Below are 23,308 nucleotides of genomic sequence, written 5' to 3'. Positions count from 1 at the left end.
CAGAAGTAAGTTTCATGAATTACAATATTTAGTACAAACTGCTTATCTATCAGAAAGCCCTTCTAAGAATTGTATGATGTGTAGCTTGTAGTTTTCCTTTCCTCCAGGTACATCAACATGCATAGCATCTGGAGATCCTCACTACACAACATTCGACAAACGCAAATACAACTTCATGGGCAACTGCAGCTATCTGATGTCTTCACCTTGCAACACCACAAGTCTGCCGTACTTTGAGGTCCATGCAGACAACGAACACCGATACAACAGGCCCACCATCTCCTATGTCAAGGCTGTACATGTATATGTGTACAAGATGAAGATCTCCATTCTCAAAGGTGGAACTGTGCAGGTAGGAAATACTGGCAGAAAGTTAGAAATTAGACTTGTTGATTAGTCAGCTTTGTCATCACAGCTGCTCTGAACATCTGGATTATCTTTGGAGATTTATGAAGCTCTTGTTTCTGACAGTATATTTTATATTTTATTTACTATGTTTAAGGTTTTCATTTTGGTAATTGAAAAAATCATTTGCTGTGTTTTAGTGACATCATTTACTGTTTCATAAAATGGTTCTTCATGTTTTTCCACTCCTGCTTTTTCCATCCAGGTGAATGGGACCAATGTAAACCTTCCAGTGAGTCCATCCCCTGGTGTCTCTGTCTTCAAGTCAGGAATACATTACACCGTGTCCACAAACTTTGGCTTAACTGTTCGCTATGATGGAAACCACTTCATGGACATCAAAGTGATCAAGGAGTGAGTGATGACATCACTTCCTATTAACCTTTGCTGTCTTTTCTTCTGCTCTTCTAGTGAAGCAGAGACAGTTTATGGTTCATATTTCTCAAATTCAAAGACATCATAAGACATTGAGACAAAAAGCCACAAATATTTCTGGGGAAACTTTAAACTGGCTAACAGAACTACAGAAGTATTAACCAGGTATTTTCTGTGAACTACAGCTATGAGGACAAACTGTGTGGACTGTGTGGAGATTACAATGGAAACACTAAAGACGACTTCCGTAAACCAGATGGATCCTTGACAAGCAATCCAAATGACTTTGGTCACAGCTGGAACATTGATCCACAGTGAGTATTGGACAAATAAGAACAGATCCTGAAAAGCAACAAAACCTTGTTTCATTAAATATATGTAGATCTAATTTCGAAAGAAAGTGAATAAATTTTCAAATGAATCATTAAACCTATTCAGATGAATTCATCTTCCTTTAGATTCTGTATGACTGATTCAGCGAATTTAGTTCAGTACAATTAGCATAATGAACACTAATTGATGAACCCAACTCGCATTGACAGGTGTAATCAGAAACCTAACACCACCATTCCTGGATGTGATCAAGAAGAGGAGGAACTTTATGAGAGCTCTGGATACTGTGGCATCCTGCTGGATAAAAACGGCCCCTTCGCTGCATGCCACCCCAAAGTCAACCCAAACGTATGTGGAGGCTAGTAGGAACATTTTATCTGCCAGGCAGCTTTACTGATGTTGTAAAGACCAGAGATTATAACAGTTTAGTAAAACAATATCATTCATGAGGAACTCTTTATAGTCAAACTGAGTCCTTTGGTGACTGAATGGTTGCTGCTGCTTTCTGTGACACATTTCAGATTAGATCAGAGACTCCATTAGTATTGTAACTCAGCAAATGAATTGTTTATTTACAGAATTACTTCAGGGACTGTGTGTTTGACTTGTGTGAACTGGATGGAGCCAGACCCATTCTGTGTGAAGCTATTGAGGCCTATGTCACTGAGTGCCAGGACCGTGGAGTCGCCATTGGAGCCTGGAGGAATGAAACTTTTTGTCGTGAGTATTGAAGCTGTGAACGACTAGATGGAGGTTAGAATGAAGGCTGTGGTGGTTTATAATAATCAGCTAAAATACTGATGAGCTAAAAATAGTTCAGACAAAATGGATTTCACCAAAGAGTCCATCAGATGATCAATACGATTATCAATGAGCTTTATTAATGCACTAAGTTTTGTCTTGGTACTTTGAGGTCTCAGTTTCTTATTTTCATTTTTGCTTTCTGCATCCTTTACAAACTCCAAACCAGACCCCTTCAGGAAATAGAAAAAGTGGGAAATATTACAATGACTTTTTCAGTGGCTCCAATGGACAGGCAGCAATCCATGAGTTCTAATAAACCTCTGAGTCTTTAATATTAAAACTTATAGAGATTCAGGAACATTTACTCAGAGCAGGCCATCATGATCATGGAGAGGAGCCAGAGATGAATAATGAAACCCCAGATCTATAAATAAACAGAAATAGTGGAAAATTACATTGCAAGCGGAGGAGCTAATCAGAGGAAAGTGGGAACATCTATGGCAGAGAGAAGGCACAATATTAAAGGAATGGATAATAATTTCTCTGGTAAACAGAACAGAAACAGGTGGAAACTAAAATTACATGGGAAAAAAGAAAGACTAACAAGAGAGAACATTATGTGGAGCATCACAATGAATAAATAAACCAAGACAAAAATCATACATGATGGGGAGAGAACAAACATTTCTCTTCCTTTGGTGTTCAGGTTTTGTTCAGTCTAAATCTGTAAATCACCCAGATTGCCTGTTTCATATTCTGTATAGTTTTTAAACTGTTTTTGTTTTTTCTTCTCTTAGCATTGAAATGCCCCCCTAACAGCCACTATGAGCCCTGTGCTGACCCCTGTCAGGAGACGTGCTCTGGAAAACCTTCCTCCTGTGGCGGACCGTGTTCTGAGGCGTGTGTGTGTGATCCTGGTTATGTGCTAAGTGCTGGCAAGTGTGTCCCAAGTAATACCTGTGGCTGCAATCACACAAATGGCCAGTATTATGAGGTAAATGGAGTTTGGCATGACAGTGGACTGTAGCCCAATTACATTTGTTGACTCAGCTTAATTGAGAACATTTTTCACAAATAAATGTGTATAGATAGATTGGCTTATTGATAAGTTGGAATAACTGTTTTTTTTGTTGTTATTCTTGTTTCTTATCCAAATGAACAAATTCACCTTGTTAAATGGTCAGAGAATACCTGGCTGGCAAAATCTTACTGCTTGCAACTATTTTTTTTATCTGTTTCAGCCTGGAGAGGAGTTCTATGTGGACGACTGTCAACTGAAGTGCAAGTGTAATGCTCCATTTGTTTCCTGTGTGGCGTCAGAGTGTCCCCCGATGCACGAGTGCAAAGTGCAGGATGGAGAGTTGGGCTGCTATCCCACCGGTAAATACACACATACAAATCAAATCATCTGAAGATGGTGAATGGTTCGACCAACACACCAATCTGACCTCTTAAACACTCTGTAGACCAAAACAAAATCTGTCTGTGTGAATGTGGATAACAGTCAGCAAGACTGCAACACTGTTCTGTAAATTTAATTTGAAAAATTACACAGTACACTGGCAATGATGAAGTTATAGTTGCCATTTGCCAAACTGGTTACCACATATGTGTGGTAGCCATTTTGGATTTCGAAGTCCAATTTTCCAGGTCAGGGTAGAACTTTGACTTCAGAGTTGATCTTTTGTATCTCCAGCTGAGAACCTGAAAAGTCTTGAACATCTTAGTAAATAAAAAGGAGCATAAGCAATTCTACTTGATCTATAGCTTATGTTATTCAAATTTAATTTCAAAATTTGAAAGCTCCCTCTCTGGTTGAGTAACGCCAGTTAGTTAATAGAAGCAATAACTTTAAATCTTGCATAAGTGGAGAGTAGCAGGAGAAAGAAGCAGAGCAACTGCTGGAAATGGCTCATCGAAGCCTGACTCATTCTGACAGCAAAGAAAGAATGTGTCCATGCTTTGCTGATTGCTCTAGTTTTGGCTCTTGAAGTTTTTTCCATGTTTGCTCAGGCTCACAGGACTGCGTGGTTTCTGGGGATCCCCATTACAACACGTTTGACAAGAAGTTCTACAGCTTTATGGGAACCTGCACTTACACACTGGCCAGGACGTGCAAGAACAACACAGGTAGGAACAATGCTGCCTCACGTTTACATCATTTCATACTAAACCAAAAGGGTTTTTTGCTGTGCTTACACTTTCTGTATTTGTTTGTAAGATTGATCAGATAAACGTAAAAAGATATGAATAGATGGTCGCATGAAAATGTGACCATATGTGTTGCTGCTGCTCCGTATCTCTGAACGTTTGAGAAGTTTCTGCAACTTATTTGCTAGCAGCAATTGTAACATGCAGTAAAATGAGTGAGTGGTAAATAAATCCAGAGTGAGAAGATCGAAGAGACGTGACTGTTACTTGTGCAGGTCCTTGGTTCTCTGTGGAGGCAAAGAATGAGGAGCGTGGAGGACCAGGCCTGTCCTACCTGAGGAAACTCTACATCACTGTGAATGGAATCACCGTCACCCTGATGAAGTCCAGGAGAACTCTGGTCTGTACTGTCGCTTCCACTGCATTCATTGGGTTACAGAAAAACACATTTTGGGTGTTTTTTTTTTCAACTGAATTAGGACTATTTTGCATCACTGAATACAAAAATGAAATCCATCTTTTTCAGTCAGGTCAGGTTATTATTCTAATTTGATAACGGTCTGTACATGTGAATTGAACATTATGTCTTGATTGTGTATTGAACATTATGTCTTGATTGTGTAAAATTCTCAGGAGACTGATCCAGAAGTGGAAACGAGTCCTGCATTTTGATGCTCATGTTGCTCCATAGTTCAGAAATTTGACCTGATTGAACAAAAACAATGTTATTTTAGGATTCGGCTCATCAACAAGATCCTAAAACAGTTGAAGAACCTTAGACAGTTTTTTGGTTGTTGACCAGTCCAGTGGCTAATATTCCTCATAGAGAGTATCTAAATTGTTGTCACCACACATCAACCATATGTGCTATTCTCTCTGTGTCTGTTTTATTCCTCTGGTATTTTTTCTTCTTCTTCTTCTGCTACTTTGTTGTTTTCCCATTTTTAACTGTGGCAGCTCATTAAATATAAGCATGACAGAATATAATTATTCTGCAGTTCTATTTGAACTCATGCATGTTGAACTCATTTTCGACGTCCATCTTTCTGTCAGGTGAACGGTGTGCGCGTGGCTCTCCCACACTCCCCCTCTCCTCTCATGTCAATCAGTCTTGCCGGTCAGTACGTCACCTTGGAGACGACCTTTGGTCTCCGGGTTCGTTGGGATGGAAATCATTACGCCCAGATCTCAGTACCAAGGTTGGTATAAATGTATTTCATAAATTACATGTAAAGTGTCTTTAACTTTTTTTCCCACAGTGTTGACCTGCTCAGTAGCTTAGCGGCTGTGTTTCAATACATCTCTGAAATAAACCAGAAGTTGAAGCATCCCTAGATCAAATCTTGCTTTTACATATATATTTGATTAAAGATTGTATGGCTCGTGTTCTTCAGGACTCCTCTTCCCTTTGTGTTCATCCAGCTCCTACTACGACCAGATGTGTGGTCTCTGTGGCGACTACGATGGGAACCCAAACAATGACTTCGCTAAACCAGACGGCTCCCTGGGAGAAAACGTCAATGACTTTGGAAACAGCTGGCAGACGAAAGAGGACGAGGATGAGAGGTCAGTTTATTAGCATTCAACTGATACATTTATTTCATATTCATAATGAGCTGATAATGCCACGTAAGCATTGTAAAAAAACATGAAATAAAAACATTCAAATAAATTCTATTTGGCGATTCCAACGTGTTTCTCAACAGTCTCTTCCTGCTCTAAAATACTGTACAGTATATAACAGGTTGTTTTCATTACATCCATGCTGATTTTGATGGCTGTTGTTTGTGTAGATGCACCCAAGGCTCAAAGCCGGATCCAGACTGTGACCCCAGCCTGGAGGCTGAATTGGTGAAACCAGACAAATGTGGCAAAATAACAGATCCTGCTGGACCCTTCAGGTGAGACGCAACATTAAGAATATTTTTTTTTTTAATCAGTGATTCAACAGGACAGCTGTACTTTGAGCTGTACAGAGAACTCTGGTGTGTATCTTTTCCCAGATCTTTATGTCAGTGGGAACTCCCTTTCCTCAGCAGCGTCAGCAGCTTTCTGTCCGGTTTTGATGCTTTAAATTGCATGTTGCAGATAAAGGGGGAAGTTATATGACGGCAATAATCCCGTGAAGGTTTTATGTGTATACAGTTGTGTGATATTTTTATGCTTGGCTTTGCAACAACTGAACCTTTAAAACTGCACTGATTGGATGGTTTGTTTTGGAATGGGATCAAATGCTGCTGAAGACTAAAGACCCCAATAAAGCATTTATTGCATTGAGGCAGACATTATGTAGCTGGCTTATCATGCTTCTGATTACATTTATATCTTATTTTGGAACACTGAACCTAATGGCTTCACGCCTATGCACACATAGCAGCCACTAGAGGTCACTACATCCTTCCAAATAAAGTCATCAATTCTGACATTATCAGAGACAGACACGAGACACCAGGAAGCGTGCCATGAGCACACACACACGCACACACACACACGCACACACCCATCCACACACACTCACCTCAGACCTGTGGCCTGGCTGCAGGAACTAACTGAGAGCTTAAAACATTAGCTCTGGGCCTGACCAATCAGAATCTTTGTTTTCCTTTTGCCATTATGAGCAGAAAGGATTTAAGTTGTGAAACGTTTGAACAATTTAGATTTGCATTTTACAGAATCTTCCATGATTCTTTTGGAAACTACTGGATCGGTGTGAAGAACAAAGCACAAGTTTTTAACGGGTTTCTGAAGTAATCAGTGCTCAGCCCCGTCTCCTGTCCTGTGATCTCGTGTTTTTCTTTTCTTCAGGGACTGCATCGCTGTTGTAGATCCCACTTCGTTCTTCAGAAGTTGTGTTTATGACATGTGCCAGTTCAACGGCCAGCAGCATGTGCTGTGTGACCAGCTGCAAGCTTACACTGATGCATGCCAGAGTGCTGGAGCCACGGTGCACCAGTGGAGAACTCCAGACTTCTGCCGTAAGTTTTCCAGGAGAGCTGTTGTCTTCTCAGTTCAGCACCAAGGACACAAATCAAATGTTCTGATAAGTGGTTTAGTCTAATTAAATGTAGGCACTATAACTTATGTTACATGTGTTGCAGAGATATGTGTGGAAATATTTCTGATAAACCACTTTTAGTTCTGGGGTCATACAAAAGCGGCAAAGGGAACATTTGTGTGTTATGCTGGGTTAACGGATCCCAAATCATTGCAGTAATCTTGTCTGTTTTCATCTAAAAGTCAGTGAGAGTCCTGGCTGGTATGATGCTACCGGATCTGCAGTTTGGTTCTCTCAGTTTTGCAGCTCAAGTATCATTCCATTATTCATTAGGGTTTGTTTTTTTTTCCTGGCCACCGTTGGTGTTCTGCTGTGAGGCAACCTGAGCTAAAACAGGTTGAGAAGATAAACCTGACTTGTTCATTTTATAGAGAGTTTAAAAGTGGGCTAGTCTATGGTTAACCTCTCTAACACAAATGTACCTGTTAGCTATGTTAGCATCCAAAAATGTAGAAATGGTAGGTATGCACAATACTAGATTTTTGGTCAATATCCAATATGCTGATATACTACTTATCATTTAGCCGATAACCAAAACCAATACCAATATTTTTTTTCTATATCTGCTTACTGAAACGATATGGCTTTCTCTACTGTGGAATTAAAATTCTGCATTATCTTTGTCAATTTAGCCTGCTACCAAATGCAAATGCTAAAAGTGAGGCTGAAAATGATGCAACACTTTCAACTTGCATTATGTTTAATGTCTAATTCATTCATGACATTTGCTCTCTAAGACAATGACGACACTCAAACAGTGCAAATTTGTAAGTTGTGCATCACTGTCACTTATTTGTCATGTAAAAACAATACTTTTTATATCAGTGAGATTTTTTTGAGATTTTTATTTATAGAAATATTACATACGTTTGTTGCATCAGGTCAAGTTAAATAAATTAATAATCTACAGTTTTATCTCTACTGACTCAGAGATAAAGCTAATTTAATCCAGACAGAGGATTTTCTGTCAGGCATACTTAAGAGTTATGTAAACAGACCAGCTTCTCTTCAGGTTGTTAGCCTTAGCGCTTAAGCCTGTGACTGCAGGGCTTAATGCAGGATCGGCTGCAGTGTTGTTTCTGTACACAAAGCTGGGCTGAGTTTCTGTTTTTAGATCTTTGTCTGTTCTATCAACAAATGAGAGCCTCACACATCAAACTTCACCTTGAAATAAAAGTATTTTGATACAATATTTTTGTTTTGAGCTTCTTAGTTTCCTTTCATAAGTTTTCTAAATTAATTCAAACTTCATTAAAATTATTTTTATTGAATTAAATCCCTGTTTATGCAGGGATTTGCAAGATCTGAATTTTCTCTTACACTTAATAATTGGATGTTTTCAACTTGTTTTGAAGAGCGAGATCATTTGAGCTCTTTACCTACTTCAAGTTGTCATCTGGAATCTATTTCAGTGATTTCTGTATTAGGCAGTAACTAGGCCTGGTTGTGGCAAGTAAATTTAAAGAAATTAATTTTAGTGGATTATGATTTAACAAGGGTTTGGATTACAAGAGTTTCAATTTGTAAATGTCATCCCAATTTTTTAAAAAAAAAACAGCATTTTGTATTTGCCCTGGTCATATATGTCAGATGCTATTATTGGTTTCACAATCTGACACTTTTACTGTAAGTGTGACAAAAGGCAAAACTAGAAGACATATGTGAGGAGTTGTATTATGGAGGTCAAATATTAACTATATTTACAGCAAACATTTTTCAATGTTTGATTTAGAATATGTTTGATGTTTCATCATCAAAACATAAGAACTGGGTTGAGGTGGGAATCAAATATTCTTTATCTGGTTTATTATCCACACAACCTATTGATTGTTTTTCTCTTTTTTGTTTCCTGTTTTACCTTTAGTCACCCACCCTTCTCTATTCTCTTAATCCTTTAATTCTGCCTTCCCTTTGTCCGGCATTTTGTTTGTCCACGCAGCCCTGGCCTGTCCCCCTAACAGCTCATACTCCCTGTGTGTGAGCTCCTGTCCTGAAACTTGTCTGGGTGCGGCCGGCCCGCCTGGCTGTGAGGACGTGTGTGTGGAGGGCTGTGAGTGTAACCCAGGCTTCATCCTCAGCGATGACAGATGTGTTGCGTTGAAAGACTGTGGCTGTCTGGACGCCAGTGGGACTTACTATCCTGTAAGTGGAACAGGTTTTTAACCGATTCACTGTGACTTGTTCCTCCTATGGAATCTTTGAAAAAAAAAATTAAAAATCATGAAAAAAGCTTGTCAGGTATTCAACTGCTTGGTTAACGTGAGACGAAGGTGCCAACGAGAAGGAAAAGCTAGAAGCTCAAAGCCTCTTTGTGAGAATTGCCTAGAAAGATTCTTGTTGGTGCACATAACACATTTTAAGGAGCAGGCGCTCTACATGTCTAAAAATATCAAGTTAAAAGTAGTTTAAGAGAGCTGTTTTTCACATTGAAGCAGTAGTAAATCAGTATTTATTTGTCCGTATGGTTTTCAGGTTGGAGAGGACTGGTACTTGGAGGGTTGTGAGCAGAAGTGTGAGTGTCAGGAAGGAGGTTTGCTCCAATGTTATAACACCAGCTGCAGACCCGGCACTGAGAGCTGCCAGCTGCACGACGGACGGTATGAATGCCGACCTCTAGGTAAGATAAAAACCGTCAAACCGACACACTTCAACACACTATTAACTATGAATGTCGTCTGTGGACATGCACACGTGGTGATATTGATCTGCAGTCTCTTCTGCAACCTATTTTCATGGACGTCATCCTTTGTGAGTCAGGTTGGATGCACAAGTCTAGATCAAAGCTGGAAATATGTTTGTATAATTTACCCCATCAAAAAAAGGGGGAATCTTTTCTTTAAGGTTGGCAAAACCATCAGGGATCCAACATGCTGGTAGCTTTTTATCTGGGTGCTGTTAGTACTGGGTTTATAATACATATATACTGTATACATATATATATATGCTGGGTGTCTGAAGGTTCAATTCCAACTCTTTTTTTTAGGAAATGGTATCTGTTCAGTGTCTGGAGATCCTCACTACACCACCTTTGATAAGAAAACCCACAATTACATGGGTGCTTGCTCCTACACACTAACCAAGCCCTGCAATGAGTCCTCCGGGTTACCGTACTTCACCGTGGACACCATGAATGAGCACAGAGGGAGTAACAAGAAGATCTCCTACGTCCGAGCTGTGGTCATCAACGTGAACGACGTGACTTTCATCCTTGGCAAAGGCCGCAAAGTCCAGGTCTGAACCGCAAGTACAACCGCTGGAAACTGGCAGGATTCGCTTTATTTAACAGTGAATTTCTGTCAAGTGAGAGTAAAAAGCGCCGCTTTCTGTGCTGCTTCATAAATGTGACTTTTCTCTTCAGGTCAACGGGACTTTAGTTGTTCCACCCATTACCTCCATCAGTGGGGTTCAGATCTACCTGAGTGGAAAGTTTGTCGTTCTGGAAACATCGTTTGGGCTGAGGGTTCGGTTCGATGGGAATCACCACGCAGACGTCTCCGTTCCAACTTCTTACAACGGCCTTCTTTGTGGCATGTGTGGTAAGAAACACATTAGTGAATTATTTTAGCTTCTCCTCAGTCGGCAGGTGAAGAAAATCTCAAAGTGCGTCATTTTGTAAGTAATAAAAATGTCTCTGCTCCTGGCAGGAAATTTTAACGGTGAGCCCAAAGACGACAACTTGAAACCAGACAATACAGCAGCTTCTAACACCAACGACCTGGGAGACAGCTGGCAGGTGCCTGACCCACGGCCTGAGTGAGTGATGAGTATTTTACTTTCTGGTCCAGATTTCATTAAACATTAGCAAAATACTTCCCTTGTATCATCTGTCTTTGAAGAAGCTGGAATGTTTGCAGCCTGTAGAGAAACATGGAAACTGATCTCGTTCTTTTATAATGGACGTTTTTTCGTTTTCTTGCAGCTGCACTAACGGTGGAGGAGAGGAGGACTGTGATGAAAATGTGGAGGAAGAGGCCCAGAAGCCCACCAGCTGTGGAATGATCACTGATCCCAATGGTTGGTTCACACACACTAATGCTCACACACCTAAACACACACACACATAAACACGTGAGGAGTGGTCAGGTGACAAAACAAAAGTTCAAAATCTGTAATATATTGGACTTCATAGGGTTTTACATAACGTGACTTCAGTGTGCTTTGACATTTTCATCTCTTGAATCATAAAGGCCTTGGAGATGAAAAACAGTCAGAATAATAAAATAACAGCGATCTAGTCTGTCTGGTCTGAGAGTCTAACAGGATGATGAACGTGATGCTCACCAGCTCCCTGTTTCTCATCTCCTCCTCAGGAATCTTTAAGCCCTGCCACTCTGTGGTCCCTCCTGAATCCTTCTTTGAGAACTGTGTGTATGACCTGTGTGCCACCGGCGGCCAGACGGTGGCGCTGTGCCAGGCCATAGAGAGCTACGCTGACATGTGCGCAGCTGCAGGAGTCCCCATCCACTGGAGAGACAACACCTTCTGTCGTAAGTCTGCCTCAGCCTGAGAGTCCTCTCCAACTCTTTACTACTATACCATCACATGCTGATGCTTCTACAGGTTATCTCTGGAGTTACACATTGAATATTCAGTGAAGTTTTTGGTATGATTCTTCCTACGACTCCATTTGGCTTGACCGAATTGTTTTTTCAGTGGAAGGGTGGGGCCATGAAGAGGAGAACTATTTTTCATCTTACGAGCCTCTCATATAATCTTCACCAACCAGTACACTGCTGGTTTTACCATTATGTCTGCCATCTAATTAGATAGCTATAAATCTCGTTCTTTCCACCAGTTTGTTGGGCGTGTGCCACACATTGTATTTTGCTGTCAGACGTCTGAAGTGCTCTGGAACAATTCTGGCAGTAAAACTTTAAACGGAACGTATTCTAAAAAACAAAACAAAACACATTTTATGAGATTTGCATCGTGTCATAATATTACTCTCATCAAAAGCATATCATGAGTGTTGCCTTGATTCTTTCACGCGTGTTTGCGAAATCCCTTAATCTCCCATGGCAACCACTCAGGGGTGCCTAAGCGCTTGGTCTCATCTATTTCCACAACACTCCTCCTTGAAGTCGTAGTCACCCAGCCGAGCTTCCGCCTCACAGAGCTTCCCTTCCCCTCTCAGCTCCTCCAGACTAGTGGCAGCTGCAATTAGCAAACACCTGATGAACTGTACATCTGCTGATCTCATGATAGGAACTATTTCTCAGTCCATTGCTCCTAATAATGATTGTAAATGGCATACTGGAGAAGCACTGTTGTGATGACGTGCTGAAAGGGGGTTGTCGGAAAGAGTGGGAGCTTCTTAAAGAGACAGAGGACAATTTTAAGGCACAGTCAAGTTTCCTTTGAGTCATTTTTATATGCAGCATTTTGATAACACCTGAAGATAACGTATGATTGTGCTATAAAATGGAATATGTGCCAGAAAAATACGTAATGCCACCTTCACATACGTGATAAGTGAGTTAGAAGTAGAAATCCTGGTCAAGAAGACATGATAAGAGTTGCATGAACAGGAAGACAACCATGCTGGACAACACAATCAGCAAAACCAAAGGAAAAACGTCAAACTGAGTGGAGAGTGTCATATTTATGTGACTATGAAAAGAGATTTTATATCTTAACAATTTCCTTCAGTTATTTCTTTCAGTCTGTTTTGTGTAGCAAATAAACGATAGTAGAAAAGAAGCTGTAAAACCTGAAACTATCCTGGCAGCTGTTCAGTTTGTGCATTTTTTATTCATTTCCCTCTTGACTTGTGCCACTTTAATACTGCAGTGTAGCTGAATGAAAGAGAACACCAGTGAGAGGTTCAAATGAGAGCAAGTCACTTTAGTGGTGACCGAATTTATAACGCAGACTCTTTCAATGCTGATATTGCAAATTAAACGTGTGTGTGTGTTTTTGAGTTAAGTTGACGGAGCTCCTGGTCACAGAGATCGTCCTGGTTTTTAAGAGTTCCCTTCTCCGCCTTCCCCCCCCCCTGCAGCTCTGAAGTGCCCGGCCGGCAGTCATTATGAGCCGTGTGCCTCCGCCTGCCCTCAGCCCAGCTGCCAGGACCCTGCAGGGCCCGGGGGCTCCTGCAGCCACCCCTGTGTGGAGGGCTGTGTGTGTAACGAGGGCCTGGTCCTCAGCGGAGACAAGTGTGTCCCACTCAGTGAGTGTGGATGTACAGATGAAGATGGGAAATACAGACCGGTGGGTATTCACTGCAAGAATAGAAAACCTCTGTGACTCTTGGCAGGAGTTGAACGTGTGTGTGTCTGTGTGTGTGCGTGTGTCTGTGTGTGTTCAGGTTGGAGACGCCTGGTTCACTGAGACTGACTGTTCGGAGCGCTGTAAGTGTAACGGGAATCACAACGTCACTTGTGAGCCGTGGCGGTGCAGTCCGGCGCAGGAGTGCAAGGTGGTGGAGGGAGTTCTGGGCTGTCACTCTACAGGTAACCTGGAAACACACACTCATCCCAGGCTTCTGTTCCTGCATCCCAGCGGCTCCGCCACAGTTACATCACTTCCTCTTCCTTCCCCAGGTAAAGGAGTGTGTCATGTAGCCGGAGATCCACACTATTACACTTTCGACGGTGTGATGCACACGTTCATGGGAACCTGCACATACACACTGGTGGAGGTGAGGAATAATCAGCTTCCTGATTCATCCCAGCAGGAGAAGACAGCCTGTTCTCTGTTCTCTAGTCTAGACTGACATTAACATTATCAAACTGATTCAGTTCCAAGAATGACAGCCATGCAGTCTAAAGTACATTAGTAGTTGGAAGTTGTCTATATTTTAACTGAATTAGGACTATTTTATCCAAAAGTGACATCCATCCATTTTTCTCAGGTTTTTATTCTAATTTGATTCAGAGAAATCTGATCTTCTGACTAAATGGATGACATTTTTGTGACATTATCAGTTCATTTCTGTTCATGTTTCTCATCCAAAAAAGGTTTTAGGAGAAAAAAAAGAATTGTTTTCCATCAGAGTGTATTAATTAAATGTTACAAACTTGGATTTCTGTAGATTGAGTAATAAACACTGATAAGGGTGAGTACATGTGAACTGAACATTACGTCTTGATTGTGTAAAATTCTCCGTCTGTTTTCTGTCCTGATGGAATCTCTCCTCCTGCTCATCACTCATTGATCAGAGTCTCCAGATGTGAGAACAAGTCCTGCAATTTGATGCTCATGTTGCTCCACAGTTCAGAAAGTTGACCTGATTGAGCAAAACCAATGTGATTTTAGGATTCAGCTCATCAACATGACTCTAAGACAGTTGTTGTTATATATTATCTGTAGTCTGATTGAGCACAGCGCCACAGAAGCCATCATGTTTATTAAACTGAGCTATACAGTCTTAACTTTTACAGATTTTTAAAAAATTAATTTAAGTAATGCTTATTTTGATGCAGCAGAGTGAACGGCATTTCAGCAGGAAGTGAAAGAGTGACACACACACACAGAGCGACTATCAGATAAATCTCCCTGATATTGACTCGGAAGTTACTATAGAATTTGAAACGTGTCTATTTATTGCTTCAGTTGAAAAATACTTTATTAATCCCAATGTTTTTGTGACTCATATGATGAAGCATTGTTGTCTGAGGTCATACTTCATTTGGAGACAGTCAGACATGTTCATTGCACGCATTTTTTCTAAATCCTACAGGTGTGCAACAGCAGCATGGTAACTCCCTTCAAAGTGGTGGCTAAAAACGAGGAGCGTGGTCAACCGGAGGCCTCCTACGTCCGCTACGTCAAGATCTACCTGCCTCACGACACCGTGGTTGAGCTCCAGAAGGGCCGCAGAGTTCTGGTAACGTTGTCTCACACTCACTGACACGAGCATGGATGACTTAAAGCCAGCAAAAATAAAAAAGAAAACCGTACCCAGCGTCTCATTTCATGGTGTGATGTTTCAGCTGAATGGGCGGCGTGTGCGGACCCCACTCACCGTAGATGCACCTGGAGCCAAGGTGATAACCAGCGGATCCTACCTCCTTCTGGACACAAACTTTGGCCTCCAGGTGAAGTTTGATGGAGTCCATCACCTGGAAATCACCATACCTGGAGAATACTTCAACAAGGTAGAGAGAGCATTTTACATTTTCTACTCTGTTATTTGTGAGATCTGAGTATAGAGCACTTGCTGAAACCCGGTTTCCGATTTGACCAGGTGTGCGGCATGTGTGGGAACTACAACCACAACAGCTCTGATGATAACCTGATGCCTGATAAGAGACCGGCCAAGGACGTGATTGAACTGGGCAACAGCTGGAAATCGGAAGGAGACAGTGATCCTGGGTAAGTGTCGACAAAATCCGACTAACTGTAACTGTCTGAATGATGTGTAGCTTTCTTTCAGCACATATTAAAATGCATACCAGCTGCACTCTAGGATATTTTTGTGTTTGCAATGCAAAAGGGACATTTAGTAAAGTTGAACGGATTATTTTTTGTCTGTAGCTGTCAGCCGGACACGCGTCCCGACATCCACCCCAACTGCACCACAGAAGAAGAGGATCTGTATTCGTCTCAGTGTGCTGCGGTCATCATGTCTGACCGCTTCAAGCCCTGCCACGCTCTAGTGCCCCCCGAGGTCTTCCTTGATAACTGCATCTACGACATGTGCGAGTACGACGGCATGCAGACGACGCTGTGTGACAACGTGGAGGCGTACGCCCAGGCCTGCCAGAGCGCCGGCGTCACCATCAGCTGGAGGAACAACACTTTCTGTCGTAAGTTTCATTCGCGCTGATGAGTCACGGTCCAGCTCAGAGGTCGGTGCTTTACGCTGCACGCTCCTTGTTCTTCACAGCGCTGCCCTGTCCCACAAACAGCCACTACTCAGACTGTACCCCGCCCTGCCCTCCCACCTGCTCTGACCTCTTCCCCATATTCTGCCACCTTCCACCAACCACCTGCGTGGAAGGCTGTCAGTGCAACGCCGGATACGTCCTCAGTGATGACAAGTGTGTTCCTCTGGATAAATGTGGCTGCGTGGACTCGGACGGAGAGTACCATGACGTGAGTTCGACAGCAAACATCAGCCTGGATGTTCAGGAATACAACGCCAGAGTATTTTAGACGGGAAACTATTGTCGTTGCTATGGAATACATTTTGTCGTTTACAGAAAACAACGAGAGATTTGAGTACAGAGTTTACACTCGAAAGTTTTACGTCAGTTTGCCTCGAAACTGCCTCATGACAATTATCATACTGACTAATTCAATCCAGTCTTTGGTGCACTGCAGTGAGATTCAAAGAATCATAAAAATAAGAAAACATTCCTGGAACCATGTTTATGTGACATTCTGATCAGGAAACGGCTCTTTAAGGCATTTAGCTCTAAAATGACATTTTCTATGTCGGAGTCGGGAATATGAGTCAGACCAGACTGAAAAAAGCTTAGGCTTTTTCTTGTCTAGGCTTTTTCAGCTGTCTCTTGGGGTTCATGGATAAATATGACTGAGTGTCTGTTTTCTTGTGTGCAGGTGGGAGACTCATGGCTGACAGATAAATGTTCAGAGTCGTGTACGTGTAACCTTGGTGGTGGGATCACATGTAAAAGCCACAGCTGTAACTCAAACTCAGTGTGTGCCCTGGACAAAAACGGAGACCTCTACTGCCAGCCCAGCAGTGAGTTCAACACTTAACCATCACACACCCTAGAAATATCAGACATGTGCAGATCAGAGACTCCTTGATTCCTAGTAGAAGGCAGTTTGGTTTCTGTTTTTGACCGACCCTTTGCCATCGTCATCCTCTGTAGAGTTTGACCGGTGCAGCATCACCGGAGACCCTCACCACAAGACTTTCGATGGCTTCAACCATCACTTCCAAGGAGCTCACACCTACATCCTGACTCGGAGCCACAATCTCCTGGATTCCCAGGTTCCCCTGCTGGTGAGAGGGAAGAACCTCAGGCGAGGTGGGAACAAGAAGATCTCCCTCCTGGATCAGATGTATGTTGACGTCTACGGCGTCAACGTTCGTTTCCTGCAGAAGAAGGTTATCCTGGTGAGTTCTGGAGGAAAGCGTGCATCACTGGAACCTTTTTCTGTAAAGAAAACTAAAAGTCATTGACTCTTATCTCCTTCAGGTGAACGGAGAGCGTGTCACACCTCCTCTCAGTCCGGTCAGGGGCTTGACGATCACAATGAACTCCAAGGAAGTCCAGCTTTCCACAGACTTTGGACTCACAGTACGCTTTGACGGCAACATCCGTGGAGGTAAAGCATCTACTTCACATACCGAGACTTACCTTCAGGCTGCGTATCAATGCCGTCACTTCCATTTTTCCTTTTGGTTCCTTCAGAAATTGAGCTCCCCAGCACATACAGGCACTCTGTCAGAGGACTGTGTGGAAACTATGATGGCATCACCAGAAACGAGTACATGAAACCCGATGGCACAGTGGTCAGGAGTTTGAATGAGTTTGGAGAAAGCTGGAGAACCAACGACCGAGTTGGTGATGGGCTGGAGAGCTCTGATGTTCAGACGGCCGTTCATGTCCACAGGTAGGAGAACTGCTAGTGTTCAAGTGAGGATTTTTCTCCTATGTGAACCTTCCTCGTCATAAATACTGATGAGTATTTACTCGATGTCCCCTTTTGCTCTGCCATGAGAGAGGCTGAGTGATACACACGCCCTCCGGGTCACGTGTGTGTAGTCAGTAGTTGAAACAATGATAGTGGATCCATTGTTATCTGCAGGTCGGGCTTTTTAAGGAAGGAAATCGTCCTGAAAATTGCACTCGGTGCATTCCTAGTAAATACAAGAAGTCTGGTAACATAGAGACTGTAAACAATCTCATTTTAAATGACGAATTGATATACGAACAGGATTCTACAGATATGATGGCTATCAGAACGTTTAGGCTTCATCATTCTGTTGGTTGTTTTAACAGATTGGTCATCCTGGCAGATCTGATGCCGGCTCAACATGTTTTATTAATGTCAGTCTGGAAGGGAAACCTGATGAAGAGAAACTGAGGCACCGTTGTAACTGCTGCACTAAGACTCCATGTACTCTTTATTTAATCAGGGATTTTCCACCGAGATACAAAATCCCCTCTTTCAGGGGGTTCTGATCAGGATGCTAACACAGACGGCTTAACATCACCGGGGCGGCTGGATTTAGAGGAGTAATGATGCACAATAAATCTTTCACAGTAGAAAAATTTTTAATTGAGTTGCCAATGTTAGGCAACATTTTCAATTCAAAATCCCTTTTGCTACTAAATTATTGATTAAATAGACATACTAGCTCAACAACAAATATATTTATAGTGTTTGATCTGTTGTTCAGGTTCTTCAAACGTCAAATTGGAGCAAAGTTGTATTCTATCTTTCCAGAGTTTCAGGAACTCCTGATGATTCATGTAGAAACGCTGACATTAGCTCTGGAGACGTAGATTGAATCTATTCAATCTTTTTTAGGATTGAATAGATTCACTGATAGCGTAGCTCATTGTAGCACGATTTGAACACGACAATAATCTTTTCCAGAATCCAGTCAGATTGTTCTGTGAAGCAGGGATAAGGTTAGGGAAGGGTTGGGGTTAGGGCTAGGGTTAATCACAAGCAGCTTTGGGATTTGGGTTTGCTGATCTCACCTGTCCGTCAGGTCGATGGGTGTACGGGAAACGCGTCAATACAAAGGTTCCGACTTAAAACTCAAAATCTGTGTAATTAATTAGTCGAAATTAACATGTTGAAGTCCAGTCCCCACTATATCACTGCATGTTTCATAGAAGTTTTAAAACCTCTGAAAAAAGCTAAAATGTTTCTTTAGTTGTTGCATGTAATGCAGCTGGACAGTTTCTCCAACTATCACATCACTCCTAGAAACATCCAGAATAAGAATGTGCAGATTACATAATAGGCCAGCATAGGCCTACAGCAAACACACTGAAATGATTCAAGATTTGCCTTAGTCACAGTTTTTACCCAGCTGAGTCAGTCAGTCACGTTTAACCCAAACCTCTGTCCTTCTCCAGGCGAGAGGTGGAGACGGACCCAGATTCAGGATTTGAGACGTCTGACTGCTCCACGTCTCAACTCAGCGACTACAACAGCGTGAAAAAGTGCGGAGCCCTGTCAGACCCCGAGGGGCCGTTTGAGGCCTGCCATGACACTGTGGAGCCCCGACCCTACCAGGAGTGAGTAATCCTGAGGGCACCATGTGGAACCATGTATGAGGTGTTGCTCATGTTCAATGTGTGTGCCTGTCCTTCCAGTGACTGTGTGTTTGACCTGTGTGCTGAGGCGGGCAGCGAGGAGCTGCGCTGCGGCAGCTACGAGGCGTACGCCACCGCCTGTCAGGAGGCTGGAGTGAAACTGGGAGCCTGGAGGCAGAAACTGAACTGCGGTAAGATTAATAATCAGCAGGCGCGGGGAGGAGGAGCCTGGCCCCGCCGCCACAAACGCCTCTCACAAATCTGACTGACTGTGTTTGGGTTGCAGCCCTGACTTGTGGTGCCAACAGCTCCTACTCCCAGTGCATGACGGCGTGTCCATCGTCCTGCGCCGACCTGGCAGCACCCTCTGAATGTGACATCACGTCCTGTGTGGAAGGGTGCCAGTGTGCCTCTGGTTTCGTCATGAGCGAGGGGATCTGTGTGCCGTACCCAAAGTGTGGCTGCACCTTCCTCAACAGATACTACCCTGTGAGCCTTATCACACCCATGGTATCCATGTTTGTGTGTCTCTATGAATATTTGCTTCATCTTTTCTCTCTCCATCCTGCAGCTGAATGAGAAGTTTGTCACTGAAGATTGCTCCCAGTCGTGCGACTGTACCAGCAGAGGAGCCGTGTGCCAACCCAAGAGCTGCCAGGAGGGTTATCTCTGCACCATCTTTGACTTAAAGCGAGACTGCTTCAAAGGTTTGTTTAAGAGAAAATATACACTAAACTGACGGGAAGTTTTTAACTTGTCTCAGAAAGCTGGCGTCTTATTTGGGAGTGTTTGTTAGCTCACTCAAACTTGCCCACATGGATTGCGATGTGTTCTTTAGTGGTTTCTGATATGGGCAACCACCCAGGGTGGCAACTTGTCTGGAGGAGGCATGAACTTTAACCCCAGATGTCACTGTAAAAATCGCATGATTTGCATCAGCTTACCCACTACATACGTTTCTGGAACTGGTTTAGCTTGTAGTTTTACTGTAATCTGTTCAGCAGTAAAGACGAGCAAAATGTTCTTCAGTGAACACCTTGACTGATAATATCACTGCTGCTCTTGTATTGGAAGCTCATCTGTGTTCTTCCTTCATGCAGCAAGTCCCTGCCTCAGTTATCCCTGTCTGAACGGAGGAACATGTGTGGCAGCCAACAACAACACATACACATGTACATGTCAAGAAGGCTTCCATGGCGACAACTGTGAGAGGGAGGTTACTGAGGCTCCAGGAGGGCTGGGTAAGGGCTGCTCAACTTTATCCTCATGAACTGAGTTAACACTGAAGCTAATGAAAGGATTCTATTTTGTTTTCTACGTGCAGCTCAACCAGCGGTTAGCTGTTTATGTTGCTGCTGTTTTTGTTCGATGCGAGCGGTTAGCGTGTAACAGGGCGGTTTCTCATTGAAATGTCTTTGTTGTTTCTTGCAGCAACCAAGTGGATAATCCTAATTGCCGTCTTGGTCTCGGCTGTCGTCGTCGCCATTGTGATTACCATTGTGTGTGTGTGCATACGGAAAAACAAGTGAGTCCCAACAGAGTTTCAGTTCAGATACAGCAGACTTGGAGAACACGCATATTCCCATAAGAACTCCCAGATGTTCTAGAATTACTGTCAGTATAGTAACATGTTCATTTAGAGGTTCTGATGTGCTGTTTAAAGGGGCAGTATTTTGTAAAATCCACTATTTGGAGCTTTACATCACATTATAATGTTATTTCGTATCAGAGTCATGCCTGGGGGTGTGAGCGTGATTTGTTTATACATGTTTGAGAAATCCTTTCACGGCAGCCATTCAGCTGTGGATGTCACTCCACCTCCTCAGAGATGCCTCACAGAGCAGCCCTTCCCCGCAACGCCCCCACTCAGCTCCTTCAGACTAGCTAATGGCAATTAGCAAACACTTGGTGGAACTGCACATCTGCACAGCTCATTAAAACAGTCTAATGCTGGTAAAAAAACGTTGTTAGTTAATAGAGGAGCCGTGTTGTGAAGGCGGAGTTTCAGAAAGAACAGAAGGTTTTAAAGAGACAGAGGCCCAGCTTCACGCCGTTAAATTATGAAGTCAATTTTCTTTTGAGTCATGTTTGATATATATAGCATTTTAATAACAAATGGCATTAACATAGCTATGGAAATATGTGCCTGAAGAACACACAATATTGTCCCTTTAAATCTTGCCCTTGTTAAGTTATTTCAAACTAACAGAGAACATTTTAAATGAATCACAATTCTGTCATTTCTCATGGAGAAAAAAAGTCTCATTTCTGCCTTTTCTGTCCGCAGGAAAAACATTTCTGATGACGGAAGCATCAGCTTGAAATCAACAAGTAAGACTGGCTAATCTGATCAAAAGTTAAACTTACTCTGAGCTTTTAATGGGATTACAGAAAACTGAATGAAAACTGAAATAAAAAATACAACCATTTTAAAATCACAAGTGAGAGATTAAATATTAGAAAAATCAAATTACCTTTCTTTGAGAAAGTCATTAGTTTTGTGGAAAATTTTAGGATTAATTATAGAGAAACTTTATGTAACTGCTGGTTATTTTGACTTTGTAAAAATCAGAATAGAATAGAAAAGAAGTATTTCTGGTTGTTTGACATGCTTTAAAACAATAGATTTTTTTTAAAATTGAAAAACTTACACAACCATAAAACAAGGTCTAAATGTGTTAAATAATTTCAGAAACTTTCCTGGAAGACCCCTTACTGAAGTAGCTCATGTAGCTTCAGTTTTAAATGACTCGTGGTTGTTAAATGCTTTTCTTCCTGTGACTCTGCCCTCCACTTTGTCTTGCAGGTTATTCATACAAACAGATGGATGATGAGAGGAAAGACAAACTGACCAACATGTGATGACGGCTCACATGTCAACTTCTGCTCTGCTCTTCTTCTTTATGTGACAAACTAACACGTTTTAACTTATATTTTTGAAGAAACCTTTTTTGTGTGAAATGTTAATGTTTTGTTAATGAACTTGTTCTTTTTAAAATGTCTGTAATTTGTGAATAAATATGCCTTTGTTGAAGCACATACTGAATGCCTTCTGGTTACTGAGCGCCAACGCTCCTATGATATTTTCTCTTGTTTTCAGAAATCCCTGAATATGACATACAATACAAGTAGCAAAAAAAAAAACCCAATCTGGAGTCCACAGTCTATCTTAGTAATGTGACAGGAAAAAGAGAACCGCCAGGGTCATTAAAGCACTTCCGTGTCTATGTTGCACAGCTCTCAGAATAGTCTGCTCTGGTTCTTCCATGTTTCACCACTGAAGCCGAAGTGAAACTGGTGTCAAAAGTCTCTGCCCACAAACTACAGAGTCCAGAGGCTTCAAGTCTGTTCTGCTCAAGCCTCTTCTTTGGATTCCTCAGAGGCAGAACCTGAAGCATGGAGGGAGGGAACAGAACCATTCTACTTGTTGAGACACCGTGCTGAAGCTGAGAGGGAATCCAAAAGTTTTTCCTTTTGAAGTGTTATATTCCCTGTTCTTTCCACTACCAGCTAGTTGAGGCTCTGAACTGCTTGTGTATATATATATATATATATATATAGTTTCTTTTTAAAATCAGTAGGATTGTACCACCTGTTTTCCTAATAATCAAATAAGACAAACAAGATGACAGAAAATTACTGAGAAAAATAAACCGTGACATGTAGATTACTTTTGCTCATTTGAGTTGTGCTCGCTTGAGATGAAATAACTGAAACATGTCAAGCCGGTTTTCAGAGTCTACATAAAGTGACAGCTCTTTGGAAGAATGGCAAATATTCTAAGCAGCCATATCCTGTTCTAGTTCCTATCATGATCTGGGAAGAAAATTATCGGCTTTTTATGTTTTGTGCTTGTGAACCATAAACAGGTTCTAACTATATCAAAAAAAAAAAAAAACTAGAGCAAAACACAAAGATGAAGGCATATGACTGAAAACTGTTATGATCAGCTTAGACTTTTAGTTTCATTTATGTTTCTGCTTTTGATCATTTCTTTACTGTTTATTTCCTCATATTTTACCATTTTGGTTTTACTCCTTGTGTCCGTTCA

The 23,308-nt window shown here is 42.0% G+C and overlaps 1 protein-coding gene across 1 annotated transcript in view; it reads left to right on the top strand.

Annotated features, from left to right (window-relative positions):
• Positions 1-22,287, top strand: part of zanl (zonadhesin, like) — a 43,667-nt gene extending 21,380 nt beyond the window's left edge. The window contains exons 50-89 of the mRNA XM_044097899.1: positions 108-352; positions 611-759; positions 966-1,094; positions 1,323-1,461; positions 1,692-1,833; positions 2,655-2,851; positions 3,099-3,237; positions 3,871-3,987; positions 4,284-4,408; positions 5,062-5,207; positions 5,431-5,574; positions 5,802-5,909; positions 6,814-6,983; positions 9,003-9,205; positions 9,536-9,680; positions 10,047-10,294; positions 10,422-10,599; positions 10,708-10,816; positions 10,983-11,077; positions 11,374-11,550; positions 13,065-13,273; positions 13,371-13,515; positions 13,606-13,703; positions 14,745-14,891; positions 14,998-15,162; positions 15,252-15,379; positions 15,542-15,813; positions 15,894-16,102; positions 16,571-16,715; positions 16,849-17,096; positions 17,179-17,308; positions 17,395-17,596; positions 19,078-19,239; positions 19,318-19,448; positions 19,544-19,746; positions 19,829-19,964; positions 20,358-20,498; positions 20,689-20,782; positions 21,545-21,588; positions 22,064-22,287. Of these exons, the coding sequence (XP_043953834.1) occupies positions 108-352; positions 611-759; positions 966-1,094; positions 1,323-1,461; positions 1,692-1,833; positions 2,655-2,851; positions 3,099-3,237; positions 3,871-3,987; positions 4,284-4,408; positions 5,062-5,207; positions 5,431-5,574; positions 5,802-5,909; positions 6,814-6,983; positions 9,003-9,205; positions 9,536-9,680; positions 10,047-10,294; positions 10,422-10,599; positions 10,708-10,816; positions 10,983-11,077; positions 11,374-11,550; positions 13,065-13,273; positions 13,371-13,515; positions 13,606-13,703; positions 14,745-14,891; positions 14,998-15,162; positions 15,252-15,379; positions 15,542-15,813; positions 15,894-16,102; positions 16,571-16,715; positions 16,849-17,096; positions 17,179-17,308; positions 17,395-17,596; positions 19,078-19,239; positions 19,318-19,448; positions 19,544-19,746; positions 19,829-19,964; positions 20,358-20,498; positions 20,689-20,782; positions 21,545-21,588; positions 22,064-22,119 (6,170 nt within the window). The 3' untranslated portion in view covers positions 22,120-22,287. The remainder of the gene's footprint in view (positions 1-107; positions 353-610; positions 760-965; positions 1,095-1,322; positions 1,462-1,691; positions 1,834-2,654; positions 2,852-3,098; positions 3,238-3,870; positions 3,988-4,283; positions 4,409-5,061; positions 5,208-5,430; positions 5,575-5,801; positions 5,910-6,813; positions 6,984-9,002; positions 9,206-9,535; positions 9,681-10,046; positions 10,295-10,421; positions 10,600-10,707; positions 10,817-10,982; positions 11,078-11,373; positions 11,551-13,064; positions 13,274-13,370; positions 13,516-13,605; positions 13,704-14,744; positions 14,892-14,997; positions 15,163-15,251; positions 15,380-15,541; positions 15,814-15,893; positions 16,103-16,570; positions 16,716-16,848; positions 17,097-17,178; positions 17,309-17,394; positions 17,597-19,077; positions 19,240-19,317; positions 19,449-19,543; positions 19,747-19,828; positions 19,965-20,357; positions 20,499-20,688; positions 20,783-21,544; positions 21,589-22,063) is intronic.
• The last annotated feature ends 1,021 nt before the right edge of the window (positions 22,288-23,308 follow it).

This window comes from Gambusia affinis, linkage group LG18 (assembly GCF_019740435.1).
Source record: "Gambusia affinis linkage group LG18, SWU_Gaff_1.0, whole genome shotgun sequence".
In the NCBI taxonomy this organism is placed as follows: Eukaryota; Metazoa; Chordata; class Actinopteri; order Cyprinodontiformes; family Poeciliidae; genus Gambusia; species Gambusia affinis.
The sequence above is the reverse complement of the archived record's forward strand: the minus strand, read 5'-3'. Positions and strand labels throughout refer to the sequence as shown.